The 13,249-nt window shown below is 41.7% G+C and overlaps 1 protein-coding gene across 1 annotated transcript in view; it reads right to left on the bottom strand.

Annotated features, from left to right (window-relative positions):
• LOC136678416 (extracellular matrix organizing protein FRAS1-like) overlaps positions 1-13,249 on the bottom strand; it is a 177,861-nt gene that overhangs the window by 9,097 nt on the left and 155,515 nt on the right. Inside the window, 14 exon segments of the mRNA XM_066656471.1 lie at positions 96-328; positions 764-1,039; positions 1,466-1,653; positions 2,588-2,788; positions 3,252-3,408; positions 5,262-5,467; positions 5,546-5,693; positions 6,161-6,321; positions 7,108-7,452; positions 7,590-7,836; positions 8,640-8,808; positions 9,256-9,415; positions 11,076-11,226; positions 11,489-11,602. Coding sequence (XP_066512568.1) covers positions 96-328; positions 764-1,039; positions 1,466-1,653; positions 2,588-2,788; positions 3,252-3,408; positions 5,262-5,467; positions 5,546-5,693; positions 6,161-6,321; positions 7,108-7,452; positions 7,590-7,836; positions 8,640-8,808; positions 9,256-9,415; positions 11,076-11,226; positions 11,489-11,602 — 2,756 coding nt within the window.

The raw sequence follows: 13,249 nt of genomic DNA, 5'->3' as shown, positions 1-13,249 counted from the left end.
ATAGTGTCCTAACTAGATATTTTAAAATAATATTGTATGCACTTCTACACCATCACCTAGAACATGGATGTTTTAACAGCTTCACTACTACAAACCTGTTGGGGTGCTCTTTGTGTTTGACGTCTAGATATTTCAGTGTGGCGATGAAGGACTGGGCCTGGAAGCCGCGGGCAGTTCCAGTGGTCACCGGAGTATGGCATATAGAGCCCTCTGTGCCAATGGTGGCAATGTTGCTTCTGAGTGGCGTCCCCAGGTGTCCGGCTTTATCCCTCGCCTGAGCCACACAACGCACATGGAAGCGCCGGCTGAAGTAGATGCTGTCCAGCACCTTTGAAGAATATTTTTAATTAATACCATGTGATTATTACCAACAACAGTACGCACAAACAGCTTATAAGGTGATCATTTTAGAGTTGTACTCATCACAGCTTGCATTAAAAACCAAGTTGTACTAACAATCGACAACATCTGGAGAATAAGTGAAATATAGAAAATATTACATAATCTGCAATATGTTGAAGAAACAATGAGGCAAAATAAAAATAAAAGTACTACAAAGCAATGAACACATTTTGTAAACAATTTTGAACCATTTCTATTGGTTACATTTAAATGCATTGATCTGATAATAAGCAATTACATACTGTTCTATTACACAAGTCTTGACTTAATGATAAACGTTTGTGTAACAGAAACGTTGTGTAAACTAGATTTTAAATCAGACATTTTATTCTGTGACATTTTCTAAAAATAAAATACAAACCATGTGATTGACGGTTGTATAAGGTGTGTTATCTGTGACCGTCTCGAAGGGGGACCTGGCCCCGCTGGTGTCTGTTGGGGCCGCCACCTCCCAGCTGAAGTGGATGGAAGTTTGATTGATGCCTGCCTCCTCACAGCGCCCCCTCATTACTGAGTATTTAGGGTAGTGGGGGTCACAAGGTGTCACACAGACCAGAGGATAGCCTGGAGATGGAGATTTCTTACTGCCCTCTTTTGTCACCTCCTGGACATAGTCATAGTCTGAGAGCGACACTACCTGCAATAACAGCGAAGGATACAATTCACATATTGCTGTATTTATTTAGTCTATATTTTATAGCTACAGAGATGGGCTGTTGTAACGGTAGGAACTTTGCTTAAGGACCCTTACTGGTACAGCATGATATGCTTACCTGAGCGGGGAATCAAACCCCCATGTTCCACCCTGAGGTCAGCAGTGTTACCCAGTGCTATTACCCACTATATTACACCTAGCTTTAGGGCTCAGAAGTTCTCAAAGTGAACTCACCCTTATAAAGGTGTAGAAGTATTTGGTGTAGCTGTATTGTTGAAATATAATTATTAATTTCATAATGAGTATGATGAAATACATTTGCAATCAGTTTATATGGTGCATCTTTGGACAAAAACACATGATACAAATGAATTTTTATTTTTTCCTATCTCCAAAACCAGATCTTACAATAGGAGGAGCGGGGAGGATAAGACTCCCTGCAGCTTCCTGGTCCAGAATAGTGACTGTTGCCATGGTGACTTCCCCCAGCACAGCTTCCACTGGGTCATCTGGACCGAGAACCAATGAGAAAGACTCGTGCCATTCTCGCTCCTCATTGGACAAGATCTCCACTTTAAAGAGAATGTGGTCCACACCTAAAAAGGCAAGAATATAGACACACCTTCAGTTTGCATCTACAAAAGAAACAGGTCCAGGTGGCGTATCTAATATTTCTCCTATTGAATTTGTTTAAAGGAAATTACATAATTATATTCTGGTTCGTTTTTGCTTGTTTTAAATGGGATAGGATATGAAAAATAATCATTTGTTCAGTGCATGTGCACATTTATTCCAAGATCTGGAGCTCACCAATCCACACTGGATAAGAGTTTTGTGGGCTGCATAAGTTAGAAAACACAAGTTGTCTGATTCTACTCTGCTTCTGAGGTAAAATGAAGAAATTTAGAGTTGTCCCGCCTCCTTATCTGAGTTTCTCTAATCACAGTATGGAGCAAAACAGACACAAGAAGTGCAGAGAAGTAAAAGCACCATTTAAATATGAAGCAGCCATGGCCTTGAGGTTAGAGAAGCGAGCCGGTTTAAGTCCCCTGCTATTGAGCAAGACACCTAACCCCCCAAACTGCTCCCTGAGTGCCAAGGAGGCTGGCAGCACCCTGTTCCGGTTGTGTGTGTTTGTGTTCACTGCCTCTAGTGTGTGTGAAGAATTGCTTACTAGTGTGTGTTTGTGTGCTCACTATCACGGATGGATTAAATGCAGAACAACAATTTCCCTAAGGGGATCAATAAAGGTCTTTCCTCTCTTCTTCTTCTACTTCTCCATGGAGAAGACCAAGAACCAAGCCAAAATGGCTAAAAAGCCAGAGCTTCCGCTCCTTGCTCCTGAGCTTGCGAGCTAAATTAAACTGTGGCTCATACTCATTTAAACGAAACAGATGCTAAAACCAGTCGTTCTGAAATAAATTACCTCACAATACTGACTCGAAATTTATAGAGTTTCATGCACATGCTTTTAAATGAGCAGAAATACCCGGCTATCATTGTGGAACAATTTTACTATACTTTACTAACCAGGGCTGAACTTGAGCACCCGACTCTTGGGGTTGTAGTCCACTCCAGACTGGGCTGATCCATCCCTGGTGCTGCAGCGGATCTTGGAAGTCCGGTCTAGGTCTCCTTTACGGATAACTTTAATGTTAAGAATCTCAATTCCATCTGGACCAGAGGGCTCTCTCACTTGGTAAGAAGCTTGTTCAAACTCAATGGTCGGAGCTGGAAAGTAAATAATGAAAAAATGTAGCAAAAGTGAACTTTTGATGAATGAATTTTCTTAAAGGTCAATGGTGGTCTTAATCATAGCTTCCAGGGAAAAAGACGAGTGATGGTGACCAATTAGCATCATCACATTTGCAGGATAACTGTTCTTCTTTAAATTGTAGCTCACTCCCAAATACATCCAGCCCAGTCCTTTATCTCTGACAATATATACATAGTATTATGGAAAATAAATACGTCTAATAGAACACAAGAGTGGCAAAAATATTTGTGCAGTAAGTTAACTTTGGCCCACTTTTACCTGCAGTCTGAATGTAGATATCCTTGCCATACGGGGACTCCTATTAATCTTACTGAAACATTTGGGTCACTGGTGCTGATATCCATAGTATACTTAGAAAACCTTACAAGAACAGAATCATCAATCTGTCAATCCGTCAATCTGTAATAAAAGTCTCACCATCCTCATCGTTTGTGATTGTCACAGTGACGATATCATTGACCCCGATCATGGCTCCACTCCAGTGATCTCCCTGTGGTGTTCCCAGGTGAACCTGGAACTCCTCTTCAGGCTCAAACACTGAGTCATCATTGATGTAAACCGTGCAGTTCTTCACCTGCAGACAGAGAACATCCCATCTGTTACTCTACACACAAAATATGACACGAAACATAGTCTGAAAAATGAGTGAATGTATTAGTAACTACACATATATTAAAGAATTCCTTAATACATTTGTTAATGAATGAATGGAGGAATGGATGGTTGAATGAATGAATGAAGTGCGTAATGGAATGTCTAGAAAAAACAAGCTGTGATTTTTACCGTTTACTTCACCTTATGTTCAGGAGTACGTGAATTTGGAAAACTCTTCTGTAGCCTTGCTGTGTTTTTAGCAGCATGGCGGTTTATTCCCAAACTAGATTTTAATGCATGCTTGTACATCATGGAGTATACATTAATTAAGCTTTTTATATCACAGACTGTGTTACCTACATGTAATTTATTATACAGGGTGGGCCTTTTATATGGATACACCTTAATAAAATGGGAATGGTTGGTGATATTAACTTCCTGTTTGTTTCACATTAGTATATGGGAGGGGGGAAACTTTTCAAGATGGGTGGTGACCATGGCGGCCATTTTGGATCCAACTTTTGTTTTTTCAATCGGAAGAGGGTCATGTGACACATCAAACTCATTGAGAATTTCACAAGAAAACAATGGTGTGCTTGATTTTAACGTAACTTTATTCTTTCATGAGTTATTTACAAGTTTCTGACCACTTATAAAATGTGTTCAAAGAGCTCCCCATTGTGTTGGATTGTCAATGCAACCCTCTTCTCCCACTCTTCACACACTAATAGCAACACCACAGGAGAAATGCTAGCACAGGCTTAGTAGTAGTAGTAGTAGTAGGCGTAGTTTCAGGTGCTGCACCTCTTGTATCTTCACAGCATAGACAATTGCCTTCAGATGACCCCAAAAATAAAAGTCTAAGGGGGTCAGATCGGGAGACCTTGGGCCCGACTGGATCACAACGACCAATCCATTTCCAGGAAACTGTTCATCTAGGAATGCTCGGACCTGACACCCATAATGTGGTGGTGCACCATCTTGCTGGAAAACTTTATGGAACGTGACAACTTTAGTGCATAAAGAGGAAAACACATCATCACGTAGCAATTTCGCATATCCAGTGGCCTTGAGGTTTCCATTGATGAAGAATGGCCCCATTATCTTTGTACCCCATATACCACACCATACCATCAAGATGTGCAGCACCTGAAACTACGGATAATGGAAGCCTGTGCTAGCATTTCTCCTGCGGTGTTGCTATCAGTGTGTGAAGAGTTGGAGAAGAGGGTTGCATTGAAAATCCAACACAATGGGCAGCACTTTGAACACATTTTATAAGTGGTCAGAAACTTGTAAATAACTCATGAAAGAATAAAGTTACGTTAAAACCTTCTGACTGAAAAAACAAAAGTTGGATCCAAAATGGCCGACTTCAAAATGGCCACCATGGTCACCACCCATCTTGAAAAGTTTCCACCCTCCCATATACTAATGTGCCACAAACAGGAAGTTAATATCACCAACCATTCCCATTTTATTAAGGTGTATCCATATAAATGGCCCACCCTGTAGTGTGTTGAACTACACTGGTTTCTCATTAATTATAGTTATTTAATTACAGTTTCTATACACTTATATAAATCTAATTATTTACTGTTTGTTCCACTACAGTTCCAGAATATGCCACGAATGTTGCATGTACATACCGTTTCTGTAAAGAGTTACCATACTATCTTTAAAGATGGTTATCTTTTTACAGCTCTTACATAATTAATCTCAAACTAAACATGGCTATACGTTTATTCCTTCTTTAAACTTTATGACTGAAAATGACTAAAGCATGGACTAATAGATAACCATCTGTAGCCAGAGATCAAGAGGAAAGATCACCTTTTCCCCTTTGAGAAAGACAATCCGAGAGACGTCTGCATTCCTCCTCTCTTCAAAGTCATCCATAACCATAGCAGACATAGTGCGAGTGAAGCAGCGGACGGAGGATTTGTAGGTGAGATCTCCAGTCCTGAAGACGGGGATGTTCAGGACTCCTTCCTTCTCCTTCACCGTATACGTCACCTTGTCAAACTGCATACTGGGAACTGGTGGGAGAAACACGAGGTTAAGAATTACTCTGCTACAACACTAAACAGCAACATTACATTTCACTCTGCACTTACTGTCTTGGGTGGTGTCAGTGATATAAACTGAAGCTTCGTATGGGTCTGTAAGCACAGCACCACTTGGAGAGCTGAGGAAAACAATGAAGGACTCCTTCCCTTCGATGGTGGGGTTCTGGATGTCATCCATTATGGTCAAACTACATGTCTAGAAAAAGAGGGATACACGGGTTTAGAAAAGTGTTTTTTCATTATTCCAAATAATGTGGGAACAAGTCCTCTTCGTATCAGTGCTACATAATCAAAGACTGGTTGAAAAAACGTTTTTATGTCACAGCATAACGGCAGAAGAAATGACACACCTGTCATAAGGGTTATGTGAGCTTTACTACAAAGCTGGAAATCACAATAACTGGAATAGGTGTTAAAACGTGTGGTCATGCCAGGTGTAATGAAGGACTGTAAGTTGTTATCTAAGTATCACTGCCCCTTTACCTTCACTGTAATAAAATATAATTCAGAGTCAGTGTTACTGCAATAAGAGTGCACCTGCAGAATCACTTTTCCCTTTAAAACTGCAGCTAACTTGTGGAAGGGACACGATGAAGGGAAACCTAAGGGATACACATTTTTATGAATCATGATTTTCAGAGCATTTTCAAGTTTACATCATACCTCTTCTGTCTTGCCAGGTCTGAACTCTACTTTCTTGGAGCTGGGGATGTAGTCCACTCCAGGTGTGGCAGAGTCCTGATCAGCCGGACGCGTGGCACACCACACTGAGGCCACAGAGGAGAGGTCACTGCCCTGTCGCAACACAGGGATCTCAATAGTGCCTGCGGAGGACACAAACATAAGATTAGCAGGCAACAGTAGGCTAGAGAAACAAATCAATTACAGGGGTTGGAGAATGAAAGTGAAACACCTGGTTTTAGACCACAATAATTTATTAGTTCGTCTTGGGAATGACATATACAAGTCCTGCACAGTGGTCAGAGGTATTTGAAGCCATTCTTCTTGCAGGATAGTGGCCAGGTCACTGCGTGATGCTGGTGGAGGAAAACGTTTCCTGACTCGCTCCTCCAAAACACCCCAAAGTGGCTCAATAATATTTAGATCTGGTGACTGTGCAGGCCATGGGAGATGTTCAACTTCACTTTCATGTTCATCAAACCAATCTTTCACCAGTCTTGCTGTGTATTGGTGCATTGGATGCACATGGTCTTACTGGTGCAATGTGCAGTTAATGAAGATTGGACACCAGGCTGCTCCAATTTAGCCATGACACCTCCCACACTAAAATGACAGGTGTTTCAGTTTCATTGTCTAACCCCTGTATGTTCCAACTGTAGCAAAATGAGGACAAAGTAAATGACCTCACTGGAGTCATGGCTCATTGCAATAATCCCCATAGCTTAGTAGTAAATAAGATCAAACTACATTAATACTCTTAATTTCAGAAGAAATGTTGGATGAGCAGGTTCAGAACTTTTAGACCATGTTTAAGTAACAGAACTCTTATTTCATTCTGAAAAACACACTCATGCTCAGATCTTCATTTGCAAAATATAAATCTGAGGTGTGATTAAAGTAAAGCTAAGAAATCTCTCTGAACTACAGACCTGCGTCCTCGCTGAAGGTAAACGATGCGTTTCCGAGGAACACTGTGGAGGCATCGTTGGGGCCGTCGATAACGACTTTGGCTATGGTGATGTCTCCCATCCGAGCATTGTCCGAGGCGTCTGACAGAACCAGCTCAAACTCCTCGGACAGCTCATACTCACTGTCATCGATCAACTTCACATCACAGGTGGACATGCTGACACCTGGCCCAAAGATCACCCTGTTATCTCCAGTCATGCCTCTGCTTTTATAGTCAGAGCCGGACTCCAGAGCATGAAGACTGCTGCCCCGAGCTGATCGAGGAACAGTGTAACACAGAGCTGACACTGTGCTGCTCGTATCTCCTGAGAGGCAGAGGGGAAAAATGATAAAGGTTTTAAGCCATGTATTTCATACATGTATAAATCTATCTTAAATATTTAAAAATCTATTAGAGATCTGATATTGTTTGATGTACAGGCCATAACAGAACACCACTGACCTCTCCTCTCAATGGGAGCGAAGATGAAGCCTGTGCTCTCATTGACATGGTAGGTTTTCTTGTCAAACTGTAGTGTAGGCTCATCCTCTGTGTCGTTGATGTTGACCTTGGCACGGGTCACTTGTCCCAGAAGAGCATACACAGGCATGCTGAGCTCCACAGTGAAACTCTCAATGTTCTCAAAGTAATTGTCATCATTGATCACAATGGTGCACACCTTGGTGTCCTCACGCTCATCAAACTGAACCTGGAGAACCAGATCAGAACAAAACACTGTTCATAGCTGAAGGGTATTTAAATGTTAAAGGATTATAGGATTATATATAAAAATATATCAGTGTGCAACTAACATTTACGTTATTGTCACGCCCTTGTCCATGTCTCCGCCCATGTCCCGCCTTTGTTCCTCCTCCTCGTCAGTGTCATTTGTCATCCTGCCCCCTCGTTATCTGTTCCAGGTGTCTCTTGTCTGCGTAATGTATTTAAGTTCCCTTGTCTCTGTACTTCCTTGCTGGACATTCCACCTTTGTTTTGTGCTCTCCAGTCTGTCTATCTTGTCTATCTCTCATGCCCTCCAAGTCAGTCTTTGTATCTCTTTTGTCTTTTATCTGTTTGTGTGTTTACTCTGTTTATGTCTATGTTCAAGTTTAGTCTGTTTAGCTTTCTATGTTTGTTTAGTTCTCGCTGTCCAGGTGTCTATTTAGCTTTATGTCTAAGATTAGTCTGTTTCTCTCTCTGTATGTTTAGCTCCCTCTACCTAGGTTTCTCAGTCCAGTTCCCTCTCTCTGTCCAAGTCTCTCTGTCTCAGTCTTTCTTTGTTTAAGTATTCTCTCTAGTTATCCCAGTCTGTTTTTGTATTATCATCTTGTGTTGTAAATAAAAGTTACTGTGTTTTAGCAAGTGCATCCGCCTCCGTCAGTCCGCCCCACGATCCCGACAGTTATGATAGTTTTTTAACCACTGTTTCAAAGTTAGTCTCCTAGCACTGCATCAGCAACCTCCCCTTTACACCTTCTGTAATAAAAAATCACTTCTAATGATTCTAAGTACCTGTCCAGCGTGCTCCACATAGTCGTGTGGTCCAGGGCGAGAGCTGGCGGTGGAGGTGGAGGTAGCCGTGCCCTGCTCTGTTCGACACAGTACGATAGAGTACTGGTTGAGATTCCCTGTCCTCTTCACTGTAACCGCGACAGTACCTGCCTTCTCACTCACATTATAACTGCACACGCAAACAATTACACATTTTAATTACTCTGACATATATAATTAGACACTATTATTTGTATTATTACAGAAGAGTGTTTAACCAGTTTAAAAAAAACAAATATGTAAATTTTAAAAAAAGGAAGCCACAATACTAATGTTTGGTCATTTACATTTCTGGCAAACACCTACCATTTGTATGATTCCATTAAATGGTGTATTTCCACTAAAGAGAATCATGTAAACAATGCGAATATTGAGAAAGGACTATATACAAAAACAATGTTGAATATATTAATTATATTAATTACTAATAACCAGCTTAAAATCACTCCAATCGACATGCTTATCTCCAGCCATTTTTTAAAACTTTTTCAGGAGGTTTTTAGGATGTGAGAGTACATACATATCTGCTAACAGATACACTAGACCTTTACAATATGGAGGCATCAGAGACACCCACCTGCTGTGTTCAAAGTTGATGAGGGACCACTGAATGTGGAAGACGTTGTCACTGACGATGTTGGGCTTGCTGTCCTTAACCAGAAACTTAAAGTTGTCCATGGTCTCCTGGAAGCCCTCCTCGTTCAGAACGTAGCGGATGAGGCCAAGGTTTATATCCGCTGTAGGACAAGTCAAGTTAATTAACAAGTCAAAATGTCAGTTAATTAATCTGAATAGACTAAGGTACTCAATCCCATTATATACGGATGGTTCACTGTAAATGTTTACAGGTTATTAGATGGTCACTGGGCGGCACAGTGGTGCAGCAGGTAGTGTCACAGTCACACAGCTCCAGGAGCCTGGTTTCCTCCAGGTGCTCCGGTTTCCTCCCACAGTCCAAAAACACACGTTGGTAGGAGGATTAGCGACTCAAAAGTGTCCATAGGTGTGAATGTGTGTGTCTGTGTGTTGCCCTGTGAAGGACTGCCGCCCCCTCCAGGGTGTATTCCTGCCTTGCGCTCAATGACTCCACGTAGGATCTGGACCCACAGCGACCCTGAACTGGATAAGTGTTACAGATAATGAATGAATGAATGAATGAGATAGATTGTCACTGACTTTTTCACATAACTTTACTTCAATTTAATGCTAACATTAATCAAAACCAAACCTAAACCCAATCCTTTGCTTCATCAGGTACTTTATTAATAAATAGAATAATGAAAAGTAATTGGGTCTGGGGACTATACAAAGTGGGAGCAAATCATGATAAATGATATAAATGACTGAACTGTAGCTTAATAATAACATATTTAACTACTGCTGTGAAACATTTGATTAAAGTATTTTTTTTTAATTAGTTTTGAAAAATTAAAATGTGGGCCCACAGACCAAGAGCTTAAAGGGGTCAATGATCCTAAAAAATGTAATATTTACTACTTATTCATTCATTCATTATCTGTAAGCGCTTATCCAATTCAGTGTTGCAGTGGGTCCAGAGCCTACCTATCCACCTACCTATCCACCTACCAACGTGTGTTTTTGGACTGTGGGAGGAAAGCGGAGCACCCGGAGGAAACCCACGCAGACACAGAGAGAACACACCACACTCCTCATAGACAGTCACCCGGAGGAAACCGACGCAGACACAGGGAGAACACACCACACTCCTCACAGACAGTCACCCGGAGGAAACCCACGCAGACACAGGGAGAACACAACACACTCCTCGCAGACAGTCACCCGGAGGAAACCCACGCAGACACAGGGAGAACACACCACACTCCTCGCAGACAGTCACCCGGAGGAAACCCACGCAGACACAGGGAGAACACACCACACTCCTCACAGACAGTCACCCGGAGGAAACCCACGCAGACACAGGGAGAACACACCACACTCCTCACAGACAGTCACCCGGAGGAAACCCACGCAGACACTGGGAGAACACACCACACTCCTCACAGACAGTCACCCGGAGGAAACCCACGCAGACACAGGGAGAACACAACACACTCCTCACAGACAGTCACCCAGAGGAAGCCCACGCAGACACAGGGAGAACACACCACACTCCTCACAGACAGTCACCCAGAGGAAGCCCACGCAGACACAGGGAGAACACACCAAACTCCTCACAGACAGTCACAGACCGGGAGCGAGAATCGAACCCACAACCTCCAGTTCCCCTGGAGCTGTGTGACTGCGGCACTAACCTGCTGCGCCACCGTGCCACGTTCTATTTACTACATAGCCCTTTAAAAACTATTTTATATTTTATATATGTTTTGCACTTATTAATAAAATAATGACCCACACTTGCAAGGATATGAGCAGTACCTTGTGTAAAGGAGGTTACAGGGGTTCCTGGTTTGAGTTTGCTCTCCAGATAGCCATGTTTGGGTTTGGTTGTGATCTCATAGGTCAGCTGACCGTCGTCTGTGTCAGGGTCGATAGTCAGCAGCTCCTTCTTTGTGATCAGGTTTGTGGCCTGAAAAACAATTTAAAATAAAATAGAAGTTACATGGTGAGTATGTGAGTGAATGTGTGTGTGTCGCCTTGTGAAGGACTGAATTCACTAATCAGAAAGGGTGTCTACACACCTTTGAAAATATCAGTATCACTTTGCGGCCGTGTCCAGATCTAGCCAGTTGGGGGCAGCATTGTTCAATAAATTATAGCATGACCATATCCTAAAATTACAGATGTTTTCTTTCCAGGTGTTGATTTAAGAAAAATACATGTGTTCTCACCTTGTTGTCCATGTATTCCAGCCACTGAAGGCCCAGGTTAGTGACAATGCGAGGCGTCCCATCATCAACAGGCATTATATCAATCTTAAATTTTTGAGGAGCTGCAGTGACCACCTGAAACAACACCGCAAAAAGATATTTTAACCACTCCATTAAGACATTTAAAAAGCACTGTTTCTACACTGAAGTCAATAAACCTTCATACACTTTGTGCCATTCCCAATCATGTCAGCCAAAGAAAATTCAAAGTTTCTTTGGCAGCATCCGAGTGATTGAGCCCAACATGTCTGAAGAGATTTAGTGCGCTTGGAGTGGCACTGTCATATTTTCAGTGGATGACAAGGTGAAGCAATTTCCTCCCTACAGCCCACCTAGACGATGTTTACTCATCAGCTTTCTGACAGCTCGCTGACATGACTAGAAGAGAGGAGAGCTGCTGCTGAGAGAGACTGGTATCAGTTGATGGAGTGTGTGAGACAGTGAGAGAGAAGGATTCAGTGTCCTCTCTGTTTTATTAAAGCAATAATTTGCATGATTTCCCCCTTTGGCCAAACACAGTAAATCACTCCAGACAAGTTTGGAGTCAAAAGTTGAGCTGCAATGAAGCTAATTTGGCTAATAATTACAGTTTTATTTTCATTCAGAACCTATTTTAAGAACATTCTTAAAATGACGAGTATTGGCCTATAACTGGCCTATAAGCTTATCACTTAAACAGTCACACTGATCAACCATTTACACAAATAACAAAGACAGAGCCTGACAATAAAATGTTTATGAACACAGTGGCTGTACAATCTCTTCCCATTTCTGCCTTTTCTCTTTATCTGCTGAACTGCTGACGGGTAACACTCTGTTTGCAGTTTTTCTGGACTGACACATGAAGAGTTAAATGTGTGCCAATTTATAGGTTTAATATGTGACAGGTGGAGAAAAACTGGCACTGTGGTGGCAGGCTACACATTTACTTCAGGATAAATATTCAGTATCTTTGACTGCGGAATGTATTCTACATTAATGGAAGATTTTAATGTTGTGTTGATTTTAATCGCCCCATTTCATCTCCAAAATATGTTCTTTTATTTGACACATTTCTATAATATAACATTACAAATATTCACTTCGCCCCCTCCAGGGTGTATTCCCGCCTTGTGCCCAATGATTCCAGGTAGGCTCTGGACCCACCGTGACCCTGAACTGGATAAGGGTTACAGATAATGAATGAATGAATGAAATATTAACTTCTGAGTGTGTGTGTGTCTGGCGCCCCCTCCAGGGGGTGTTCCCGCTTTGCGCCCAATTATTCCGGGTAGGCTCTGGACCCACCGCTGAATTGGATAATGAATGAATGAATGAATGAATGAATATTCACTTCTCCCTCTAGAGAAGAGAATGTAATGTACCTTTAGGGTATAATGTACATATTTATAAAAAACATTGTATCTTATTTTCAGAGTGCATGAACTGCAAGTGTAAATTAAGGTAAATACATTTTGGGTTGTTGCTTATTTAACGAGACACCCCTAAATGTGGAATTCTTAAAGTTGACTCTTTCATAAATGACTAAGATTAACTGTTATCAGGAAACAAATCCTTGGTCTGAGGGTCAAATCTGGCTGTCAACCAAATTTAGTGTTAAACAACATTAAAGCTCAGAAGTAACGAAAGCCCCCCCAGTTCAAATAATGCTGTGACAGGAGCTGAAGTTAATTTCACAACTCATGTTCTTTTTATGGGTGGCACGGTGGTGCAGCAGGTTAG

The sequence above is a fragment of the Hoplias malabaricus genome, chromosome Y (genome assembly GCF_029633855.1).
Source record: "Hoplias malabaricus isolate fHopMal1 chromosome Y, fHopMal1.hap1, whole genome shotgun sequence".
Taxonomy (NCBI): Eukaryota; Metazoa; Chordata; class Actinopteri; order Characiformes; family Erythrinidae; genus Hoplias; species Hoplias malabaricus.
The sequence above is the reverse complement of the archived record's forward strand: the minus strand, read 5'-3'. Positions and strand labels throughout refer to the sequence as shown.